At 44.0% G+C, this 24,884-nt stretch overlaps 2 protein-coding genes and 1 pseudogene across 6 annotated transcripts in view; 2 read left to right on the top strand and 1 right to left on the bottom strand.

Moving 5' to 3' along the window:
* Window positions 1-65: 65 nt before the first annotated feature.
* C10H16orf90 (chromosome 10 C16orf90 homolog) lies at window positions 66-6,611 on the bottom strand. The gene is made up of 3 exons (XM_088801293.1): window positions 6,557-6,611; window positions 1,604-1,951; window positions 66-1,222 (listed from the first exon to the last, which is right to left on the bottom strand). Exons 1-3 carry the CDS (start codon window positions 6,609-6,611, stop codon window positions 1,065-1,067), a joined length of 561 nt encoding a protein of 186 aa, XP_088657419.1. The 3' UTR covers window positions 66-1,064.
* Window positions 3,112-3,245, top strand: LOC148756840 (thymosin beta-4-like; annotated as a pseudogene).
* IFT38 (intraflagellar transport 38) overlaps window positions 6,579-24,884 on the top strand; it is a 32,594-nt gene continuing 14,288 nt past the window's right edge. For 4 of the 5 annotated variants that reach the window (XM_088801291.1, XM_019714869.3, XM_074322713.2 and 1 more), the window contains exons 1-7: window positions 6,579-6,716; window positions 9,450-9,561; window positions 10,491-10,575; window positions 11,703-11,882; window positions 14,886-14,981; window positions 18,506-18,589; window positions 23,674-23,807. In XM_088801291.1, the coding sequence (XP_088657417.1) occupies window positions 6,695-6,716; window positions 9,450-9,561; window positions 10,491-10,575; window positions 11,703-11,882; window positions 14,886-14,981; window positions 18,506-18,589; window positions 23,674-23,807 (713 nt within the window). In that variant the 5' untranslated portion in view covers window positions 6,579-6,694. Of the gene's footprint in view, window positions 6,717-6,888; window positions 7,165-9,449; window positions 9,562-10,490; window positions 10,576-11,702; window positions 11,883-14,885; window positions 14,982-18,505; window positions 18,590-23,673; window positions 23,808-24,884 lie in introns of those variants that run through there. The other variant, XM_088801290.1, reaches the window with a different exon arrangement.

Genomic DNA, 24,884 nt, shown 5'->3' with positions numbered 1-24,884 from the left:
GGCAGGAGCCCCTGAGGGGCAGCTCAGCTCTAACCCCACCGGGGCTGCCAGGCCTAGAAGTCAGCCAGATGAGGGTCACTGAGGCCAACCCAGGCCCTCCCATCCTGTCCCAGCAGGGCTGAGCCCCGTGACAATGGACCAAGAGTGATTCTGCCCCCGGGGGACATGGTACACTGTCTGGAGACACTGGTTATCACACTGGAAGGAGGGAGTTAGTGGAATCTAGTGAGTAGAGGCCCGCGACACTGCTAAACATCCTACAACACACATGATTCCCCCCCTCAAAGAATGGCCCCAAATGTCACCAGGGCCAAGGCTGAGACGCCCGTGCCAGGGTGCCTGGAGTCTAGCCCAGCTGGAGGGACAGGGCCGCTGGGGGGCCCCATGGAGCAGTGAGCACAACCAAACCGCGGGTGAGGACGGCATGTGGTCCAGGCCAACATTTCTGCCCAGGTTGGGGACTTGACTCTCATCCCTGGCACCCTCCCGGCTTACCTTTGTCCTATGCCCTTTCAACCTGGACCTCCATGCCCTGCGTTTAGGCCTGCTGAGACCTTGCCCAGCCAGGAAAGCTGCCAGTAGTCCCACCTGGAGGACTAAGGATGGGAGCACCTCGGATCCCACCTGGAATCAACAGACACTTGCTGTCAGAAATGCAGGTGCCATGAGGCTGTTTCTCTGAATCGGCCTGAAGACAGACAGATTGAGGGACAGGAGGTGCAGGCTTTGGCTTTTATTGAGATACCTGCGGGCTCCTGGGCCTCTGGGGAACCGCACTGTCTCCTCAGCCCGGCCTCCCAGGTCCAAGTGGCGACTTGAGTTGGAGCAGGCCGCAAGGGCACGCTCGGGCTTCCGTTTTTTTCTGTCCCTCCCTTAGGACTTCCTCCTCCCTCCCCTTTAGTTCTCCCGAGGCTGGCTTAGGCTCTGGTGCCAGGCAGCTGCAGGCATCTTGGTGTGGAGGGGCTACTAGTGTGGCTGCGCCCTTCCTCTCTGGACCTGCCTCCCCCTGGGTCATCTTTCCACTCCTTCCAGAGCTGTGAGAGCAAGCCCTGGCACTCGGATCCCTACAGCCTCTCTACAGCCCCAGAGCGGGTTCTCTTGCACAAGGGACGGGTGGACTCCTCTGAGGCCCCCCAAGACCTCTTGGGCCTGAGCCCCAAGCCTTCAGGGGGACCAGGCTGGAAGGGGACACCTTTGGCTGGGTCCATGCTGGAACTGGAAGCTGCGGAAAGAGGGGAGAGAGGAGTCACTTGGAGGGACCCAGGGGAGGCTGCCAGCCTATCCTAGGACCCCTTCAGAACCTGGCATCCTTTAAAACAGAAGAGGAGGGGGTGGGTTTCTTTAAAGATAACCCATGAGGAAGAGGGAAACATGATTCAAGTTGGAAGGACTGTCATCTAACCCAAACCCCTAATTTTACAAATGGGGAAACTGAGGCCCAGCCCAGCAGTTGGTGAGCTGTCCAAGGTCCCTCATCAAGTGCAGAGCTGGTACAGAAACCCAGGAGGTTTGGGAGTGGAGAAGGGACCATCTGGGCCGGTCTGTCTCCACCCCATCCCTTCCCTGGGTCTTCCCCTCCTGCTTCACCTAGATAGGTGCTCACCTGTTTTGCCCAGGCTTTCCCTGGGCAGTTGAGCTTCCAGGATGGCTGAGTGATGGCTGTTATCTGGGTTCAGAATCCCCTGTGGCAGGTCCAGTGGCCAGCCTGTAGGCTGTGGGAGGCAGCCCCCAGCCATGAGCCGGCCCAACCAGTGGCTCTCGCACTGGCCAGCGGGCTGAATGTGGCACGGCAGGTAGAGCGCCAGGCCTCGGAGGTGCCGCAGCCTGAAGTTCTTGGGCTTGCTTTCCTGGGCACTGGGGCACTGCTGCTGCTGGGACCCCAGTCCTCCCTCGTAGATGTTGGGTGGCGTATGGGGGTGAGTGGGGGGTCCTTGGGCCCAGCTCACTGCATCTGTGGAGGGCAAAGCAAGACGTTGGTGGCCGATGGGCCACAGGAGCCACAAAGGGAGAATGCAGTCACATGCTCATGTGATGGGCTCCACCCCTGGCCTGCCAAGCCTCAGCTTACCTGTCTGTCAAATGGGCTAACTCCCCTGCCTCCTGCCTCCCCTTACCTAACATATTACTCCTTCCTCTCCCAGCCAACAGGGAGATCTGAGAAACCCAAGCCTTTCTTTCAGGACTTCAGGCCCTTTCTGCCACCCCTTTTTGCCCCCTACCCTAGAAAACGCCCCACAGCCTAGCACCTTCTCTTATGCGCAGCTCAGAGAACGCACAGACCAAGGCTTCCATGGAGGGCCAGAGTGGTGAGGGAGGAGTGGCCCAGCCTCCCATGCAGCAGAGCTCTGCTCTCCCCTGCCTACGGGGTGGGTCTGCAGGTCTCCCTTGGCAACAGGCAATGTGATGTCACAGGGAAGACTTCCAGTCTTCCTGGACCCCATGAGTTTGGGGGAGGATGATGCCTCAGGGGAGGGGCAGGGTGGGAGGAGGGCAAGGGAAGGGGGCAGAACCCTAGGGGAGGTGCCTGGTCATTCTGGCTTTGGGACAGGCCACACAAAACAGACTCAGCTCTTGCAGACTGGAGAGTCGCTTCCAGGGATGACCTCTTGGGGTCTCAGTTTCCTCATCTGTGGGTGGGAAATGAGGGTCTGGGGGTACAGACTTGGTGAAACCTGGGTCAGTGCTTTGAGCATGCTGATAAGGTGGTTCTGGGTGACTGGGGAAGTCACTTAACTTTCCTGTGCATTTTTCCATAAGTAAATGACAGGGTATTGTGTGACTCATCCCAAGTGTGAGGAAGGATACGGAGGAACTGGAGCGCTCATATACTGCTGGTGGGAACGTAAAATGTAAAACGGCGCCACCACTTTGGGAAACAATTTCTTGAAAGGTTAAGCTTCCAATTCTCTATTCACAGATAACATCTTATATAGAGAAAAAATTAATTCACACTCAAAGCTGTTTGAGCTAATAAAACAGCTAATAAAGTTCAGCAAAATTGCAGGATATAAGATCAACACAAAAATTAGTTGTATTTTGGCACTTGGCAGGGGCCACTGAGCGTATTGGACTCCAACTGTTCACGTGCCTCACTCTGCTTCCTCTGAAACCATGTCTGACAAACTCGATATGGCTGAGATTGAGAAATTCAACAGTCAAAACTGAAGAAGACAGAAACACAATAGAAAAACCCACTGCCTTCGAAAGGAACGGCTGAACAGGAGAAGCGAGCAGGCGAATGGTAACGAGGCCCGCACCGCCAGTATGCACTGCACGATCCACAAGCATTGCCTTCTGATTTTCCTGCTTTTAGCTGCTTAACTTGTAGGACACAGAGAGATCAGATCCAGTTTAAATGACTGTGCTGCCCCTTCTCACATCAGAACTACTGACAACGAAGGCCACACCTGCCTCTCCCATCTGCCTGGCTGGCAGGGGAGGAAAAGAACCTGCAGGTTGGTGAAGGCAGAAGCTGGATGGGACAACAGCGAAATCGAGAGGAAAAACCAAGCCAGTCCGAGGTGTCCTGCAGGCTGTAAAATGCAGTTTCATCAGAGTGCCAGTTTTTTGTGTTCAAATGATTTTAATTATTGGAACGCACACATTTTAATATGTGAATAAAACATTTAAAAAAAACAAAATTGATTGCATTTATATATACTGGCAAAGAACACAAAGAATAATATAGGAATAAATTTCACTAAGGAGGTGCAAAACAACACTGAAAACTGCAAAACATTGCCTAAATAAAAAGACGTAACTAAATGGAAAAATATTCCTATTTATGGTTGAAGACTTAATATTGTTAAGGCAACAGTACTCCCTAACGTGATCTACAGATACTTTCAAAATCCCAATAGCCTTTTATGCAGAAACAGGAAAGCTGATCCTAAAATTCATGTGGATTTACAAAGGGAACCAAAATAACAAAAAACAATCTTAAAGAAAAAAGTTTGAAGATTCACATTTCCTGATTGCCAAACTTTCTACAATGCTACAGTAACCAAAACAGTGTGGGACAGACTGAAGGACAGACATCTAAACCAATGGAATAGGATAGAGAGATCAGAATGAAACCCATGTATATCTATGGTCAGTTGCTTTTCAATGAGAACGCCAAGACTATTCAATGGGGGAAAGAATTTCTTCAACAAATGGTGGTGGGGCAACTGGATAGCCACATGAAAAAGAATGAAGTTGGACCTCTACCTTACACCATATATAAAAATTAACTCAAAATGCATCAGAGACCTAAATGTTAGAGCTAAAGCTATAAAACTCTTATGAGAAAACATAGGGGTAAATCTTTGTGACCTTGGATTTGACAATTTATTAGATATGACAACAAAACCACAAGCAACAAAAAAATAAATTGGACTTCATAAAAATTTAAAACTTTTGTGCCACAAAAGGCACTATCAAGAAGTAAAAGAGCATACAGAATGGGAGAAAAAATTTGCAAATCATGTATCTGACAAGTGTAATATACAGAATATATAAAGACTTCTTTCAACTCAACAACAAAAAGACAACCCAATTTATAAATGGGCAAAGAAAGCACAGCCGGATGGCTCAGTTGGTTAGAGTGCAAACTCTGAACAACAGGGTTGCCGGTTCGATTCCCAAATGGGCCAGTGAGCTGTGCCCTCCACAGCTAGATTGAAGGCAACAAGCTGCCACTGAGCTGCCGAAGGGTCAGCCGGATGGCTCGGTTAGAGAACAAGCTCTCAACAACAAGGTTTTGGGTTCAATTCCTGCATGGGATGGTGGGCTGCGCCCCCTGCAACTAAAGATTGAAAACGGCAACTGGACTTGGAACTGAGCTGCACCCTCCACAACTAGACTGAAGGACAATGACTTGGGGCTGACGGGCCCTGGAGAAATACACTGTTCCCCAATATTCCCCAATAAAACAAAACAAAACAAAACAAAACAAAACAAAACAAAACAAAACAAAACAAATGGGCAAAGAACTTGAATAGACATTTCTCCATAGAGGATACGCAAACTGTCAACAAGCACAGGAAAAGATGCTCCACATCATCAGTCATTAGGGAAATGCAAATTTAAACCACAGTGTGATACTACTTCACACCCATGAGAGTATATAAATGAGAATGTAGAGAAACTAGAACCCTCCTTCACTACTGGTGGGAATGTAAAATGGTGCAGCCAGTAATGTATGAAAGTTCAAGTTGGTACACATTCTTTCAGGCTCTTGGCATTGTCAGGGTTTTTGTTTTGTTGTTTTAGCCATTCTAATAACTGCCTAGTGATATGTAATTGTGACTTAATATGCATTTCCCTAATGACTAATAATTTTGGTATTTTCCTTTGCTTATTATTGGTCATGTATCTTCCTTTGTAAAGTATTAGTTTACATTTTTTGTCTTTCCATCAATTGGATTGTTTTATTGAATTTTGAGAGTTCTTATGTATTCCGGATATCTTTTTATCAAATGTGTTTTGTGACTATTTTCTTCTAGACTGGATTATCTTTACACTTTCTTAAACATATCTTGATTAGCAGTTTTACATTTTGATGACGTCCTATTTGCCCAAAAAAATCTTTTGATGTATCTAAGAGATCTTGCTTAATCAATCACAAAGCTTTTCCTCTAAGTTTTCTGCTAGAAAAGCTACAGTTTCAGGTTTTATATTTAGGTAAGGGTGGAGATGCATTTACTTGAATAAGGATTTCCAATTGTTTCAAACCATTTATTGAAAGACTATTCTTTCTCCACTGAAGTGCTCTGTCACGTTTGTCGTACTATGTGTGTGGATCTATTTGGGGACTGCCTTTAAGGTCCGTGCATTTACGAGTGTGTTTGTTAACTTCGCCAACAACAATACAGGCGTAGAGTATAGCTCTCCGCTTCGTCCACCTTTCCGAGCTCAAATCACTTCACCTTTCCAGCCCGTCTGCGTCGCCTGTCCTCCACCGTGGCAACCTCACGGAGGGCTCCCAGATGAGCCCCTAGATGACCCGGGAACATGTTGGGCACCTTCTTCACCCTGGAGCCTCGTTTCCTCAAGCACGGGGGCGGGCCAACGCGCCCCCGCCGGAAGAGACCACGGTTTCCAGGACAACCGCCGGCGCGCAAGGATCCGGGCTGACTTCCGGCTCGTCGTGCAGCTTGAGCCGCATGCGCGTGCGCAGGGCCGAAGCAGTCAGCCTCACTGCTCGGGGGACAGCCGGGTGTCTTGCTCTTTTACCCCGCGGTCGCTTCTCAGGGGCTGCGGACGCGGTCAGCCAGTTTACAAAGAGAAGCGTGCTGGGCACAGGACCCAGGAGGGCGATCCGACTTCGTGACATCGTACATTCTTTCTAGAAGAGTTGAGGAAATGGGAAGTATTCTGTAGAGCACATAATAGGTGCTCAGAACGTGTCAGCCAGTAGTCTGTCTGCAACGTGTGTGTGGAGGGGACCGGGACGCCCCTCGGTTGGAAGCTCCCCCAGGGGCACAATCCCACACCCGCTTCTCCCCGAGCCCGGGACTCCCCCCTGCTGACCGCCCCTTCTCTTGCGCGTGCGCGCGCTGCGCATCCCATTTACCTCGCGCCATGTTTGGCCCCTGCGGCGCCCTGTCGATGGCGCGGTGCGTTGCCATAGAGACCCGTGAGCGCTGAGGCCCGAGCGGCGGAGGTTCCGGGCGAGCGGCGGAGATTCCGTGCTAGTGGGGACCAGAGCGTCATGTCTTTCCGTGACCTCCGCAGTAAGGCAGCCCTGTCCCCTATGACCTGCGGCCCTCCCGACACTCGGGGCTTCGGCCAGCGGGTCGCGTCTGAGCCCCGACGAGGCCTGCGCTGCCCGAGCACCTTCCCGGGCCTCTGTGCGTCGGGCGTCCCTGGCCCTCTGCCGCCCCCCGGGCTGCGCGCCTCAGCCCTAACTTACTGCACTTTTCTGCGATGATGGAAAGTTCTCTGTCTGCCGTTCGCTGTGGCTAGTGCGGCTGAGGAACCGAAGTTTTAATTTTACCTAATTTTAATTGATTTGTATAGTCACTGAGGCTCTTGACCGTATTTGAAAACGCAGAGACCGTTTTGAATTGGGTTCACTTGGAGCTCAGAGAAACGAACAACAAAAGGGAGGGGGCTAGTGAATAACGATTGCGGCTAACGTTTTATGAGTGTTTACGATCTGCCAGGTGGTAACTGTTCTGTGTATGCAGCAGCATTTTATTTACTTCTCTGAATAACTCTACGGTTCTGTGTTTAGAGATGAGGAAACGGGCACAGAGAGGTCAGGTAACTCAGTCAAGGGTCACAAGTGGTTAGAACTGGCGCAGGAGTTTTAGATTTCAGGTTGTCTAACCTTCAAAGCCTCTGACCTTTCTAAAGGAGCTGATGAGGAGAAGGGGACCCAAGTGCCTTTGCTAGAAGGTTGGAAAAGGGGAAGAATGTGGATAAGAGAATTGGTTACTACTACTTTGGGGGACGCCTGTTACACACCAGGCGTTTTACATTCACTGTTATTTTAGTCCTCCCTTTAACGCTGAGGTAGGTGACTCCTGGATGAAATACTTTGAGGCACAGAGAGGTCAAGTAAACTTTAGGTCACACAACCAGAATTGGGTGGAACCAAGGATCGAGACATAGTACTGTGTGAGTCAGAATCTCTTGCCTTTTGTACAGTATCATTTTCTGATTCAGAAGCAGGTCACCAAAGTGGCTCCACGGCATAGATGTAGCAGGTGATTGCCAGTTTGCTGTGATCTGAGGGGCCTCCTTAGGACCAATTTTCTAAATGAATTGCTGGTGCCTGAAATTTCACCATTAAAAATTATTGTTTTCAGTTATGAATTGCTCTTTGTCTACAATGTAAATATACAGAATTAGGTAGGCATCACCTTATTAATGCATCTACTAGCACCGTAGCTATGAATTAAGCCTGTTGGGATTTGAAGGTTCTTGATGATGGTCTTGTAGAGACAAGTTTCTCCTCCCATGTTTAGAGAGAGTCCTCTGCTAGGGAATGTTGAATGGAGTTGTATTGGAAAAAGTGTACAAGAAACGGATTTCTGAACATTTTTACCTTAAATGGATGCTGTACAGTTGTGCAATTTATGTTAAGAACCTTGCTTAAATTGTCTCAATTTTGACAATAATACTGCAGAATTAACAGAACTTGACTACTACTGTTTGGTGGGAAATATCTTGGCAGTGCCTGACGGTGGTGGGAAGGCTACTGCTTTATGTTCCATCACTCTATTCAAATTTCCCCAAAAGTAATTACACGTCCTCTGTGTAGTTGCTCTTTTCTCTGCTCATACCTTCTTTTCTATTGTCTGGTGAAATCCAACCTAACCTTATTTGTGAATGTCCTTGGGGCATTTTGAACATCCACCTTCAAGAAGAGTGAGGACAGATATTACGTAGCTGGAAGCACACGGAATATAGATCTTGGCCCATTGTGGTAACTCAAAAAGTGTTTGTTGTATTCATTTCCAAGTCCTGCTTCAAGCTTAGTGACTGCAACCTCTGGTATCTGCAAGTGTTCATATTACTGTTTTTTAATCTGTTTTACAATAAATATAAATAGTGCTCTAGAGTTAACCATTCTCTTTAACATTTCTCTAAATACAATGCAACTAATCTGTAAAATTTGTGTTATTAAGGTCCTATGTGCTCACGAAAAAAAAAAGACAAATAATTCAGAAATAACTCAGAAAAATGGACTTCACTCTACCACCATCACCCCCAAAATAACCACTGTTAACATTTAAAACTATTTTTTTCTTTATGACGTTTCATAAAGCCAGGTATTTTTCATTTTGAGTGGTAAAAAGACATCCAAGAGAGAAATGAGATATCAAATAGAAGTTAAATTAATAGCCAATAGAATCTAAAAAAACCCAAAACAAACAACAGAAACAAACTCATAGATACAGAGAACATTTTGATGGTTGCCAGATGGGAGGGGGCTTGGGGGGATGGGTGAAAAGGGGGAAGGGATTAAGAAGTACAAATTGCCAATTATAAAAACAGTCACCGGGATGTAAAGTACAGCATAGGGAATATAGTCAATAATATTGTAATAACTATGTCTGGTGTTAGATGGGTACTAGACTTATTGGGGTAATCACTTCGTTAAGTTATATAAACATCTAATTACTATGTTGTACACCTGAAACTAATATAATATTGTATGCCAACTGTAATTGAAAAATTAAAAAAATAAAATACAAAATATATTCACAGCCAATCCCTAAACCCCATTTGAATGTACAGCTTCCACATTTCCCACTGAACTTAAATAAATGTTTTTCAGGAAGCAGATTGTTTCAGCTTTTATCTGCTTTTTCCTTTCCCTCTTAGAGAGTTGATAAATGGTCCCTAAAACTATCAGTAGATTGGGAATAAGAAGAAAAAGCGGAGAAAGTGTCTTAAGTTAATAAGTAGTTGCTGTCTGACAAGGAACTGACTGAATCGTATTTTACCTTGGACAGATTTTACAGAGATGATGAGAGCCTTGGGATACCCTCGACATATTTCTATGGAAAATTTCCGCACACCAAATTTTGGACTTGTGTCTGAAGTTCTTCTCTGGCTTGTGAAAAGGTGAGAACTGCACTTTATTGAGGTCTAAGAATGAACACTCGATTTTATTTGTTAGCCACCTAGAAAAAGGATATTGTGTAGCAAAAGGAAGCGTTCCATAAAATATGAGCTTGACAGACTTAGTTGTAACCTGTTAAAAATCATTTGAGTTTAAAGAACACTGTGGGAAAAGAAATATACCAGGCAGTGGTACAAGGAAACTCTCAGAAGGAAGTGGACACTGGGGTCCAAGCTCCTCTTCATCCCCTTCACCTTCATCGGGGAGTGACAGGGACCTCCTTACACACTCTGATGAGTACACTGGAGTCGAAATAATTTAAATCTCACTTTGTGTGAAAAATCTCATACCTAACATTCAGGGTTGGCAAACTTTTTGTTAAGCAGATAGTAAATAACTTAGGCATTGCAGGCTACATAAGATCTCTGCCGCATAGTCTACCTGGTGTATTTGTTTGTTATAACCCTTAAAAATGTAAAAACCCTTTTTAGCCCAGAGGCTGTACAGAAAGAGGCCAAGGGCTGCAGTTTGCTGACTCCTGGTGGGTCATCAGTAACACAAAGAAAGTAACTCCCAACAACTTGGTTGCTTCTCAGAGCTAACTAGTTAGCCCTGGGTCAGGGGCTGTCAGCCAGAAAAATCGTTCAGCTTATTTTAATTAAACTTTGAGGTCTGAGAGAGAGTTAATTTTGTAAGCTGAGCCCCAAATTTGATTTTTGAAATCAGTTCAACCTATACCTAGGTGAGGATTTGCTCTCTTGGATGTTTGGTATTTTGTGTTGCTTTTGAAAACTCTTAATCTTATCCGGGGGCTCAGAGCTGCCTGTGACAGATCCACTGGTCTCTCAGTTGTCCACTTTCTGTTTCATGGACATTCTATTTGATTAATTGGTGTCTTATCTCTGTCTGTCTGTCTCTGTCTCTTTGATAGGTATGAACCTCAGACTGACATCCCTTCTGATGTTGAAACGGAACAAGACCGTGTTTTCTTCATTAAGGCAGTTGCCCAGTTCATGGTTAGTTTGCAGTTACTTGATGGAGTTGTAAAATTAAATACATTGGAAAGAGATAAGTCCTAGTTAGGGCAGCTTTCAAGTTTCTAAACCCATTCCATTACCAGATTTCTGGAGCCATTTCGCCAGAACAAGTTTTTTTGTTTGTTTTTAATTCATTATTAAGAATTTTATTTATTTTTGAATAGGTAGTATGTTTTATGGTTCAGAAAAATTTTTTAGATCATGAAACGATGTAGAGTAAAATGACTTCTTATTCTGTTTGCCATCAGCTTAGTTCCGTTCCCAGTAATCACTGTTTTTAACATCTTCCAGAGTTTTGTTATGCATATACAGAGGGTGCCAAAAAGAGTATACACATTTTAAGAAAGGAAAACTGTATTAAAATTGTAATACTCAATATATACCAATAACAAAAGATGAATACAAGTCACATTTGACTTCTGCAATTACAAGAGGTGCTCAAAATGGTTACCATTAGCGTCTAGACACTTCTGATTACAATGAACTACTGCTTGAACAGCATTGACCAAGGGGTCCACTTGTATACATTTTTTGGCACCTGCGGTATAAGCAAATAGAATATAGATTCTTTTTCCTTTTTTTTATACAAATGGTGGCATACTACACACCACTGTTTAGAGTTTTGCTTTTTTCACTTTACCATCCAGATACATATAGAATTTCGTTATTCTCTCTTACCACCTGAGTAGTATTGCTTGCCTGGCTATACCACAATTTGTATAGACAGCATTTATGTTGTTTGTAACCTTTGTTTTTTGAGACAATGCTGTAACAAATAACCTATGTGTATCTCATTCCTGTTTCATTTAGTATGTGAGTATATTCTTAGGATAAGTTCTCAGGGTTGGAATTGCTGGGTCAAATGATATGTGCATTTGTAATTTTGTTGTCATTTACCAAATTGCTTTCCATCAAGATTGTATCAATTTATACACCCACTTGCAATGTATGAGTCACTTGAAAGTTTGATTATTAATAGGATCAGGTTACATCCCAATTGTTGGCAAAAGCATTTTTAAATTATCTACATGGTATTTGGTTTAGATTTTACATGGAAAAAAGGCCTTAAACTGCTTTTTTTGGTTTTTGTTTTTGTCTGAAAATAGGCCACCAAGGCACATATAAAACTCAATACTAAGAAACTTTATCAAGCAGATGGGTATGCAGTGAAAGAACTGTTGAAAATCACTTCTGTCCTTTATAACGCTATGAAGACCAAAGGGATGGAGGGCTCTAAAATAGGAGAGGATGATATCAGCAAGTTCAAGTTTGATCTTGGCTCAAAGGTAAGGGCAATGCAAGGCTTGTAGTGAGGGACAGAATGTGTATTTCTCAAACTCTGAAATGGAACATGTCGTATACTCACAGCACCACTTCTTTTCTTACTCCTTGACTGAGGGCAGTTTGGCAGCTTTGTGCTCATCAGCATTAGATAAAAGCAGAAGTCACAATACATTAATTCAACTATTTACTGAAAGCCTGGTGTCTGCCAGGCACTGTTCAAATGCTGGGGACACAGACAGGCATGAACAACAGGGACAGAAACCCCTCTGTTCTCTGGCTCAATCAAGGAGTCAGACTAAACCGCAAAGCAGAAGGAATGGCAGATCAGATGTGGTAAATGTGTGGAGAATAGTAAAACACGGAAGGGGTCAGTGAGGTATCTTAAATGGGGGGATAGGACGGCCTCGGGGATTGGATGACCTGAAGGAGGGAAGGAGAAGTCTTGCAGTGGAGGGGAAAAGTGTCCTCTGATAAAAGTGTGGTTTGTGTGTTTGAGGAAAAGCAAGGGGTCTCTGTGACAAGAGCCAGGAGGGGAGGCAGTAACAGACCCCGTGTTGCCTGGGAAGCCACTGTAAAAACTTCGACTTTACTCTGCGATAGAAGATGGTTGAGTTTAGAGCAGAGAAGTACATGATTTGAAACTTCTTGTTGAGAGGATCACTCTGGCTTCTGGGTGGAGGTCAGACTGAAGGGGGAGGCAAGGGAGAGACCTGTTAGAAAGCCAGAGCTGATGGTGACTTGGAGCAGAGTGGTTATGCAAGTGGACGTTAAGAGTTCAGCTGAGCTGCTTAGGTGTCAGAGAACTCGATTAAAGCAACAAGCCAAAAATGAAAGCCGAGTCTTTAATTACTTACAGTGATGATATAAGCAAGAGGCTAAAACCGGAGGAAGCATTGACTCCCCGTGGGCCGTTACCCCCATAGAATGGCGCACTGGTCACGGGTCAGGCCCTGGGGGTCATCTCACTGTTGAGGGAGCTTCGAAGAAAAGGCTCCGGCAGTTTATGCACCCGAGCTGGGGGGAGGCTAGGAATGGAAAAGTAGTGGGTACCGACTCAGGGGGAAAAGCGTCCTCAAGTTTTCTCCCCACCTCCACCCATAAGGAGGCCTCAGTAGAGGTGCTGAAGAGAACCCTGGCCCAAGGCCTCAGATAAAGAGGCCTAGGAGCGAAGGTACCAGGGATAAGAATGCAGATAGTTGTAATAACATGACTGGCCAGGGGGCCTGAGTCCTTGATCGCAGCCTCCTTCAGAGACTACAGTGGACTGCTGTACCCCAAGTCCAGTGCGTAGGTAGGCGTGGGGTGGGCAGCTTGCCCCGCGAGGCATGCCAGGTGATGCCTTTGTAATGGCCTGTGGTCAGGCCTGAAAAATCACACATAGGTTTTTAACCAGGAGCGAGACTCAGTGGAAAGAAGTGGCCAGAGGTTAGAACATATTTTGAATGTAGATCTTATGGGATTGGATGTGGGTTAAAAGAAAACAGATAATACAAGGAAAATCCTTAAGCAGCTCTGTTTCGAGCTTTCTGTGGTGGTGGCCATGTTCTGTATCTGCCGTACTGTAGAGGAGCCACTAGCCACCCGTGGAGGAGCACAGCTGAGGAGCTGGGTTTTATTTCATTTTAAATAATTTACCATTGAAAATGGCCACCTGTGGCTAGTGGGTACTGGGTTAGACATCGTCATGCTGAAGTTTTTATTCTGAGCACCTGGAAGGATGAAGTTGCTGTTTGTCAAAATGGAGAAGAGTTTGTCAGAATCAGGTTTGGGAGGAAGGATGAGGAGTTTGGGTTGGGACGTGAAGTTTGTGATGTCCATGGCATGGCTGAGGGGAGAGGTTGAGCCTCAGCTCGTAGATGGTGTTAAAGCTGTGACTGTGAATAGGAAAGCGGTCGGGGGACTGAAGGCGGGCGTACTCCAGTGCTGAGAAGCAGGGAAGAGAATGAGATCCTGCAAAGAACGTTGGAAACTGCAGCTAGCAAGGCAGGAAAAGCTAAAACCAGCTGGAGCGGGATCCTGGAAATACGAACAAAGTCATCAGCTGTGAATGAAGAGGGAGAGTTGTTGCTGGCGGTTTGGAAATAAAAGAAGCTGGGGATTTGCTGTTTAGGAGAGAGGGGGTGTGAGCAGAGGAGGGAAATGTTTGGGCTCTTTAAAAATTTAGCATATTTAAGGAAGAGGGGAGGACATGCAAATCCTAAGAAAGAGGCTTGTGCACAGGGCCAGATGCTAAATCATCATCTTCATCTTCATCTTCATCGCAATGGCTGCCACCCTTGTGGGAGCCAAGTACTGTTGCATGTTAACTCATTGGAGCCTCACATCAGCCCTGTGAAGTACAGTCTAACGGCAGAGAATGAGGGGACAGGAGGGTCAGACAGAGGGCATCAGGATGCTGCACTAGGAAATGTGTCCCTCAGGTCACCCCACCACTGTCGGTGTCCCCTGTTGTGACCTAGTTCAGATAGGAAGCATGTCAATTTTCACCCTCCTACACCGCCTGAAGATTACATTTGACTTGACATTTGGGTTTTCAGAGAGGCCCAGGGGTTCTGGAATTGGTCTAATTGTTACTTAGGTCAGTGTTTCCTAAACTGGGGTCCTGGGAGCTCTCTCCCACAGTGTGTATGTGTCTTATGAAAAATGGGTTCTGTATTCAAGGATCCTGGCTGGAAGTGGGAATTGATATTAACAGAGTGGTTGTTTCTGAATGCCTACCGTGTTTCCCCAAAAATAAGACCTAGCCAGACAATCAGCTCTAATGCGTCTTTTGGAACAAAAATTAATGTAGACTCGGTATTATATTATATTAATCTTATTTCATATTATATTATCTTATATAAGACCTGGTATATATTATAGTAAAATAAGACCAAGTCTTATATTAATTTTTGCTCCAAAAGATGCATTAGAGCTGATGATGGTCTGGCTAGGTCTTATTTTCGGGGAAACACAGTATTACAAACCTGTCACTGAGGTTCCTGTTTTTGGTATTTTCCTTCCAGATTGCAGATTTGAAAGCAGCCAGGCAGCTTGCTTCTGAAATCACCTCCAAAGGAGCATCTCTGTATGACTTGCTGGGCAAGGAGGTAGAGTTGAGGGTAAGCAGTGCTCACATAATTGAATTCCTCAGCTACGCGATCTTCAAGGTTTTCTTTTTCAATTCTCTTTATTCCTGTCCTTGATTAAATGAGGTAATGTATGGGAAAGTACTATATGGTGTTAGCCGCTATTCCTGCTTCTAGTGGGCACTGGTTGGTTTTTAATACCTTTGCCTTCTAGTTCAGGAATGGCAAATATGGGGCATGTTGTTGAAACTTTCTTCCTTGTGCCCAGGGTAGACTTTATCCATCATGATGCTTTTCCCCGGTGAACAGAACCTCAGCATTCTTCTCAACAAAATGCTCTTCTGAGCCATGGTTCCCAAACCTTGTTGCCTGGTGGAATCACTACTGATGCCTGGCTTCCATTCTGATGCCATTGGTATGAAATGTGACTTGGGCATTGGGTATTTTAAAAGTCTCCTGTGTGATTCGCATGCACAGCCAAGTTTGGAACCAGCAATCTAGGTAGGCAGTCACCACCAGTCAATTGAAGTTAGTGTTAACAGTTGAAATTTATTTGCAGTCCTGTTCTAGCTAGTATCGTTCACGGAGTATGCGCCATCCACTATGTTTAAGGAGCTTTTTAAGCGTGTAGTTCTGGAGGCGTCCCATAGAGCTCCTGCTGAGCTTTCAAATCACCTGATGTCCACGTTGTCCCCCATACGAGGTCTGACAGTTAAGTTCGCGAACTTGCTACCGTGCACGTACATTGGCAGCACTGTACAAACAACTCGGTAAAGTTTCGTACCCTTGGTATATCAGTGTCTCACAGCTGTGTGTGTCGATGTGTGGCAGTGTCTTGCTGAGTGGCGTTCATTATTGTTGTGTCTGTTTTGTGTGCCGTCACAAGACTGTCTGAGCTTGAATTAGAGCAACGAACAAACATTAAATTTCTTGTTAAACTTGGCAAGAGTGGAAGTGAAATCAGGGACATGTTAGTCCAAATCTATGGGGATAATGCCATGAAGAAAACGGCAGTGTACACATGGATTAAACGTTTTTCTGAGGGGAGAGAATGTGTCACTGATGAAGAGAGGTCAGGGCAGCCAGTAACGAGCAGTACTGATGAAAACATTGCAAAAATTCATTGAATTGTGTGTCCAAATCGTCGGCTGGCTATGAGAAGCATAGCAGAACAAGTAAACATCGATAGAGAAACAGTTAGGAAAATCTTAACTGAAAATCTTGGCATGAAAAAGGTGTGTGCAAACATGGTCCTGAAGGAGCTCTTGCATCACGACAATGCACCAGCTCACACGGCACTGTCTGTGAGGGAGTTTTTACCAGTAAACAATTAACTGTATTGGAACACCTTCCCTACTCACCTGATCTGGCCCCCAGTGACTTCTTTCTTTACCTGAACATAAAGGAAATATTGAAAGGAAGACATTTTAATGACAAGGGTAATACGACGACGGCTCTGATGGCCATTCTAGAAAAAGAGTTCCAAAATTGCTTTGAAGGGTGGACTAGGTGCTGGCGTCAGTGCATAGCTTCCTAAGGGGACTACTTCAAAGGAGACCGTAGTGATAGTCAGCAATGAGGTATGTAGCACTTTTTCTAGGATGAGTTCACAAACTTAATTGTCAGACCTTGTACTAGTGAATCTGAATGTCTGGGGGTGAGAGCCAGGCATCCCCAGGGGATCCCAGTGTGCAGCAGCGTTTGGGACCCACTGGTTTAAGAAGAAATGGAGCATTATTTAATTCTCACCTGTAAAGATTTGTGGTGTTTGAAACATACATGCTCTCATCTAATGTTTGTTTTTTTAAGATTTTTTTTATTGGGGGAAGGGGAACAGGACTTTATTGGGGAACAGTGTGTACTTCCAGGCCTTTTTTCTAAGTCAAGTTGTTGTCCTTTCAATCTTAGTTGTGGAGGGCGCAGCTCAGCTCCAGGTCCAGTTGCCGTTTCTAGTTGCAGGGGGCTCAGCCCACCATCCCTTGTGGGAGTCGAACCGGCAACCTTGTGGTTGGGAGGACGCGCTCCAACCAACTGAGCCATCCGGGAGCTCAGAGGCAGCTCAGCTCAAGGTGCCGTGTTCAATCTTAGTTGCAGGGGGCGCTGCCCACCATCCCTTGTAGGAGTCGAGGAATTGAACTGGCAACCTTGTGGTTGAGAGCCCACTGGCCCATGTGGGAATCGAACCGGCAGCCTTCAGAGTTAGGAGCACGGAGCTCTAACCGCCTGAGCCATTGGGCCGGCTCCTCATCTAATGTTTTTAAGTAAAGTACATTTAATTCATTCCGTACCCATCAGGTGTGTCACTCTCTCTCTGTCTTGCCTGTGTTCTGGCATTGCTATTACAGTGTAATGTTTTTTTCCCTCCCATTTTTCATTTCTGCCCTAGGAACAGACTGGAAGTGGGGCACTTGGGTTCAGGTCACCATTCCTGCTCTTGATATATTGACCTAGTGATTGCCACCTGCTGAAATGTAGTTGGCAGACCAAAACTGCCACTAACGTGTAGTAGCCAATTTAGATAACTAATGAGGCAACTCCAGGCTTTCCATGTTTTCTGTTTAAAGTGCAGTAGTGCATATATCTACACCTGTTCCTAACAGACCTAGAGACCAGAGCTGCTTATTTGCTGTTTGCCGGTGGATTGGTAGCTTCATTGTGAGACTTCACCAGCATTCCACTGGGGACACTTTTAGCACCGTCCTGTAATGAATTGAAACAATCAGTGGCTGAACTGTTGCCATAGAAGCCGTGAGACCCTGAATATAGTGCTCCTCAAATTCTGTGTACAGTCATGATCTGAGGAAGATCCCCTACCCAGTATTTGTTTTTCATATACTCAGCAAACATTCATTGAGGACCAACACAGGCGAGGCACCGAGCTCTATGTCCTTGAGTGAGTCATAATCCCTTCCCGTGATAGTTTTCTACCAGAGGGGAGGTAAGGGACACTGTGGAGTAAAGGAAGCACAAGACAGGATTTGATAAAGTGACCCAGGAACCTCAGAACTGCATTCATGTTAAAATCCCATGTCTCAGAACTTTCCGGTACTGATGCTATAATAGGCACAAATGCCTCTCTCGATTGGTTCATGGTTAATGGTAAGGGCAGGGCCAAGGTGACACTTCTCCTTGGTATCAGTTGTCAATGATAGGCAAATTAGAGGGACTTAATCATAATAAAGATTGTAGAGGCTGTCAGGGGGTTCAGATAGCAAGCTGAGCAGCACTTGGTTTGGGGGTGACTTGAACAGACTATAGGTAAAGAAGCAAATTTAGGAGAAAAGATGAGCGACGGTAAGTTCAGTGTTACACATGGTGTGATGGGGACTTGGGGACCGTAACTGAAAAGCAGGCCTTGAGCGCTGGAGAGAGGCCAGGTTGGCAGTAGGACTATAGAAGACATTTGGAGAAGGTGATGGTGGAAGTGTTTCTGCGTCAGAGATCCACAGTGTAATGAAGCTTTTAAGAACCGGTCCATAAGCCGTATCTAGATCCGGGAATTGGTTTTGAGAATTCCTCCAAAAATATATCTAATTTCATTGCATTGTTTTCTATAGGAACTGAGAACAGAAGCAATTGCCAGACCTTTGGAAATAAATGAGACTGAAAAAGTGATGAGAATTGCAATAAAAGATATTTTGGTAAGATTACTTTGCTTTTGTTTAATGTTTTTGTGCCTGGACCTCAAAAATATTGATTTCTTGCCTCTGTAAGATAGAACAAGCTAGGCCTAGTAACAAAGAAGGCACATGATAGTGGGGAGATGAAAAATTCAGAGAACATTCTAAAATACCTAGGTCACTCACCACTATTATTTTTCCCCTTGTTAGAAATAGGAACAATTGTTAATGTTGTTAAAAATTGGTCAATTTTAATAGTTTAAAAATTCTCTTAAAATTTTCAATAATTTTAGTAAATGATGCTCCATTTTATGGACTCCTCACACTTTATTTATAACCAATTCCTCACTGCTGGGCATTTAAATGATTTCTAGGTTTTCTTAATTCTAAACAGCACTGTAATAAATAGAATGATCACCATCCTTTACTACACACCCACGATCAATTATTATTTGTTCATCTTATCTGAAGCGTTCATTGGGGAGGCAGATAGTGAGGGGGACTCTAGATTCAGACTGGGTTTGAATCCCACCAGGTGATCTGAGGCAAGTTACTTAACCTCTCTGTGCCTCAACTTTTCTCATCTGTAAAATGGGGTGAATGGCAGTGCCCACCACCTAGGATCTTATGATAATGTGTGTCATACATAGTCTCTGGCACATAGTAGGTATTCAGTCATTATTAGGGTTCATTTTATTCAGTAGACATAGGCAGGGGAGCCTTATGTAAATTAGGAGTAGGCATAAAACAAGAATATGCTGAAAACTGTACAAATTCTAAGCTTGATGGGTTTTTATAATTCCCTGTCATAAAATGGCAGTGCTCCCTGGGCACCCAGTACAGGGAGCCAGACCATCAGCAGGGTGAGAAGCGTGGGGCAGCCAAGATGGGAGTTTGGTTACGTACAGGTAGATTGATCAGATAAGTAAATATATTAAAGATAACAGAGGCCAAGTTTCTCACTGATAGACAAGGGAGAAATATGAAAAGGGAGAAAATTAGAATGAACCCTGAAATTGGTGTTGGTTAAGTGCATGGATTTCAAGATAGGTAGGTAGGTAGATAGATATAGTAGTCAATTTCGTTATACTGTATGTATGTGTAGGGCATGTATGTCTGTAAATAAACATATGTCATTTTTGTACATATATGTGGACATTTATATACATGTCAGTATTTGTGTACACACATATGTACATGCATACCCACATACCCACGTGCACATTCATACATTTCTTAATTCTGAGCACACCTAACACCCAGATCTTGGCTTGTAAATGCCATTTTTTACTAAAAGTAACCAGGGCTGTTGGGGAGAAATGGCTGATTCCAAAGCTGAGACAGGAAAGTGTAAGATTTTGTTGTGCCAGAAAGCAAAGAAGTGCTCCAAGAGAGAAAGGGATCTGTCAAAAGGACACAGAAACCAGCTTGCGTGGGCTGCCCCTGGGACAATTTAAGCACCTGGGACAATTTAGGCACCGAAATAAATAAATAATAGTAATGGATTATAGACCATTGAATGAAATGGGAGACCCTGAGTTCTCAGTAATATAAAAAGTAAATGAATACACTGACAGCTGAGGAAGAGCAGGTTTTTCACATAGTTTCAAAGTAGCTCCCCACAAAATACTATTAATTACAAAGGGGAAAAGAATAACTTCACATGAGAAGCCTGACAGGCACCCCCTTAATCAAATGATCTAGTGAACAAAGTGAACATTACCAGTCATGGAACAAATCAAAGTAACACACACCTCACAGGATACAGTCATATCTGTGCTATTCCTGCTAAAGTTTCATAATCTGAAGGTAATCAGACAAAGGAAAATTGGGGATATCCTGTAAATTACCTGGCCCATACACTTCAGTAGTGAAAAGGTCATGAAAGTCCAGGAAAGGCTCAGAAGCCATTCCAGACTGAAGGAAGCTAAGGAGACGTGACAACTGAATGCCAAGGGTGGTTCCCATCTGCCGTTAGGACTCCTGGGGACAAATGGGGCAACTTGAGTGGATCTGAGGATTAGATGGTAGCAATGATCAGTGTTCTTTCTCGGTTTTAATGATTATATTGTGTTTATGTAAGAAAGTCCTTATTCGTAGGAGATACACACTAGAATATCTAGATATGGTGGGACATCAGGTCAGTAACTCACTAACCTAGGTCAGGAAAAAATGCTTTGTATTGTCCAGCTCTTTGTAAATTTGTGGTTGTTTCTAAATTTAAAAAAAATTAATGATAATATTTTTGTGCTTTTCATTGTTCTGGCTGAATCAACTTAATATGGCATGAATGTGCCTTTAGCACTAAGTGTATTATCAAGAATAGAACAGCCAGATGAGGGCACAGTTCATTACTTGGTGAACACCTTTTAAGATAATCATTTCAAAAGAGAACAAAAGCAAAAATAAACAAATGGGACTGCATCAAACTAAAAAGCTTTAGCACCACAAAGGAAACCATCAACAAAACAAAAAGGCAGCCTACTGAATGGGAGAAGATATTTGCAAATGATAATATATGATAAGGGGTTAATGTCCAAAAAATATAAAGAACTCATAAAGTTCAATATCAAAAAACAAACAATCCAATTGAAAAATGGGCAAAGGACCTGAAAAGACATTTCTCCAAAGAGGACATACAGATGGCCAACAGACAAAATAAAGATGGTTATCAATAAGCATCAGGGAAATGCAAATCAACACCACAGTGAGATATCACCCCACATCTATCAGAATGGCCATCATCAATAAATCAACAGACAAGTGTTAGGATGTGGAGAAAAGGGAACCCTCGTGCAATGCTGGTGGTATTGTCAGTTGGTACAACCACTGTGGAAAACAGTATGGAGGTCCCTCAAAAAATTAAAACTAGAATTCCACTTCTGGGTATTTAGCCAAAGAAATTGAAAACAGTAATTTGAAAAGATATATGCACCCCTATATTCCTTGCAGTATTATTTACAACAGCCAAGATATGGAAGCAACCAAGGTATTCATTCATTGATAGATGAATGGATAAAGAAGATGTGGTACATACATACAATGGAATATTACTTAGCCATAAAAAAGAATGAAATCTTGCCATTTGCAAGATTTGGATGGACCTAGAGGGTATTACACTAAGTGAAATAAGCCAGACAGAGAAAGACAAATACCATATGATTGCACTTATATGTGGGATCTAAACAAAGTAAGTGAACAAACAAAACAAATTCATAGATACAGAAAATAAACTGATGGCTGCCAGATGGGAAGGGGGCTAGGAGGATGGACGAAAAAGGTGAAAGGGATTAAGAAGTACAAATTGCTAGTTATAAAAACAGTTACAAGGATGTAAAGTACAGCACGGGGAATATAGTCAATAATGTTGTAACTATGAATGGTGCCAGATGAGTATTAGACTTATCGTGGTGATCACTTTGTAAGGTATATAAATGTGTCTAATCACTGTGTTGTACACCTCAAACTGGTGTAATATGTATGTCAACTATAATTGAAAAAACAAATTTTAAAAATGTATATAAGCTTAAAAAAAAGATCTTTCCATTGTTGGAAAATATCCATGATATTTGGTAATTCTAAAAACAAAAAACAACATGGATACTTAAAAGAGGTTATGAAATATAGGCCATTTATTTCAGAAAACTAGGGAAATTGTGTGTATCACATTGATCACATTTCTTATTTGAGATTCAGATACCTTTTAAAAAGTCATTTTTATTTTTGAGGTCAGATAAATTCACTAGGTTTTAGTCTGACTTTGATTCAGAGAAATAGTTGCCATCAACTTGAGTGGTTTGTTCAGAAAGGATACCCACTTTGTCTTCCTGTGAGAGTGAACTCACATCTCTGCTGGTGTTTTTACAGCACTTCCAGCAAATGGATGGTTAGTGATACGATGATTTCCATGAAAGCATGTTGGAAATGGTTAGTTGTCTTAGTTGAAAAAAAATTAAACCATAAATTCATTGTCAATAAAAGTAGTTGCTTCCAAGTACACAATGTCTCAGAGTCGTGGAGAGTGTCTGATCTCCTTAGGTGATTTCTTTGTGTACTACATAGGATTTCAGAAAGCTGCAGGTAAACCGTCAGTAAACTATTATGTTGCATTACACATGGGCAAAGAACCGCACCTTGGCCATCAGAAGCTTAAAGTAGGATCGGAGAGCCAGAACTTGGGGAGGCAGTCCCATACTCAGCTGGTTATGTTCCAGACATCCCTAATGCAGGAGATTGTAACTCTGAGCCACACGCCCCGACCTGACCAGCTTCCCAGACAACACAAGTGTCAGGACACACTGTGTTTACTTGGACTACCCCTGCTTCAGGTGAACTTGCTCTTATGAGAGGACAGGAGGCCTGTGGTTTTCATCAGGGATCTCTCTTCCCCTTCACTTGCTTGGTCAGCCCCTCTTGCCTAAGGGCCTCTGTCTGTCCCACTGCTGCCTAGGCACCCTTCCAGAGGCTGGTTTACACTGCGTGAGGGAACCACTTTCTCTTTGACGTCACAGAGTGGCTTCTCTGTTTATTGTAGTCTGTAGTGGAGGTTCAGTGGCCAGGGAGAAAGAAAAGGAACCTTCTCTCTCAATCCCAGGAGGCAGTGGGTTAGGGCTGGGACCAGCTAATGTTTTTGTCCCCTCCTAAATAAAGCCATACTTGTGTTTGTGTATAAACGTATTCTACAAGTCAGGTATTTGTAACTATGAGAATAGCCTGAATAATATGTAAATAAAGGCAGACCAACAGTTCAGAGTGATATATAACCAATCTAAACAAGTGAGCTGGACAGGTCTTAGGCTCTCTCCACTCTGATTAGGACACTGTTCTTTCCATCTTTATTTGTTTCCCTAGGCAGAGACACCCTTTCCTCATGAAAAACAAAGTAACAATTGTGTCTGGGTCTATTGAGACATTCTCCACTCCCCTCGCACCCCCAAAATAGTTGGTTAAATGAGTGATGACTGGGGGGAGGGTTTGTCTGTTTGCTTACATTTGTTTTTGTTTAGCATGATGTTGCTGTGCCTGAGGAGTTGAGAAATTCCTCCAAGAGTCAGGTTAGGGGTCCTTACTGGGACATTGTCTCATTCATTTCCTATTAAATGTAGGCACAGGTTCAGAAGACTAAAGACCTGCTTAATAACGTGGCCTCTGACGAAGCTAATTTAGAAGCCAAAATTGAAAAGAGGAAATTAGAACTGGAAAGGAACCGGAAACGACTCCAGACTCTGCAGAGTGTCAGGTAGATATGAACACCTGAAGAATGAGTCGAAAGCTGTCTTTGCAAGTTCGGACAGACTGAAGGAATATATTGTCAGTGATTCTAACCCTTCAAGCAGCGGAAGAAGCCTTGCGTGAGGCTCTCTCTACTTCAGAATGTCTGTGTGTTGCTCGTTCTAACAAGCACACAGCTAAACTCATTCTTTTTACTGCGTTCAGTGTGTCTGGAAAACTGCTTGATTCTTGAACTCCCCCCCCCTTTAAGCTTTTATAGCTTGGAACATACGGCAAAGTAAGTAAATCCAGATGGTGAAAGTTATATAAGGCTTGGTCTCCTAAGATCTGTGCCTTGCCATAAATTAAGTGGAAACAGAAACATACTCCCATTTCTTGGTTTAAGTAGATCTAGACTTTTCTAATTCCTCATCAGTAATTCATTTTCCTTCTGACTTTCCCTCACTGCAAGTACCTTTTCCAGGGAATATGGGTGGATGACAGTGGTGCAAAGCGCCTTCTCGGTCACAGGAGCCTTTCAAGCACATTCCTCATATTTTCGTGGAGTGTGTTTCTCCCTCCCTCCCTCTGTCTTTCCCTCCCTCCCTCCCTCCCTCCCTCCCTCCTCCTCCTCCCAGCCTCCCTCCCTCCCTCTCATTTAGTACCCTCCTTCCCGTGCTGTTTTTTTATTGTTCTTTCTCCTTTTTTTTCAATCTCTCTTTATTTTTCTCTCTTTACTCCTTCCCGTGCCCAGCTGCTGCATCTGCTCTTTTGAGATACTGGTGACGGGTCCCTACTGGCTCCTGTCCTGGGAAGGCAGCAGAAGTTACCCAGGGAGCATCAGAGGCTTCTTCCCAGCCTAGAGCAGGACCACGCCTCTTCTGCTTCTGGAATCAGGGCCACCAGTTAGATTTGTCTCGTTAAAAAGTTCTGCTTTTCAAGCATGAATTCATTTTTGTTAAGCCTCAAATCTTTTTAGTAGAAAGGTCTCTGTGTTTCACTTTAGTCGAAAGGATTATAATTTGTTTTTAGGTTATCTTTTTATATTAAAAGAACAGTTTTCCCTTTAAGATTAATAAGAGAAAAAAGTAATTCAGCAAACCAG

The sequence above is a fragment of the Rhinolophus sinicus genome, chromosome 10 (assembly GCF_057876585.1).
Source record: "Rhinolophus sinicus isolate RSI-liver-muscle chromosome 10, RSI-T2T, whole genome shotgun sequence".
NCBI lineage: Eukaryota > Metazoa > Chordata > Mammalia > Chiroptera > Rhinolophidae > Rhinolophus > Rhinolophus sinicus.
Note: the sequence above shows the minus strand (reverse complement) of the source record. Positions and strands in the feature narration are given on the sequence as shown.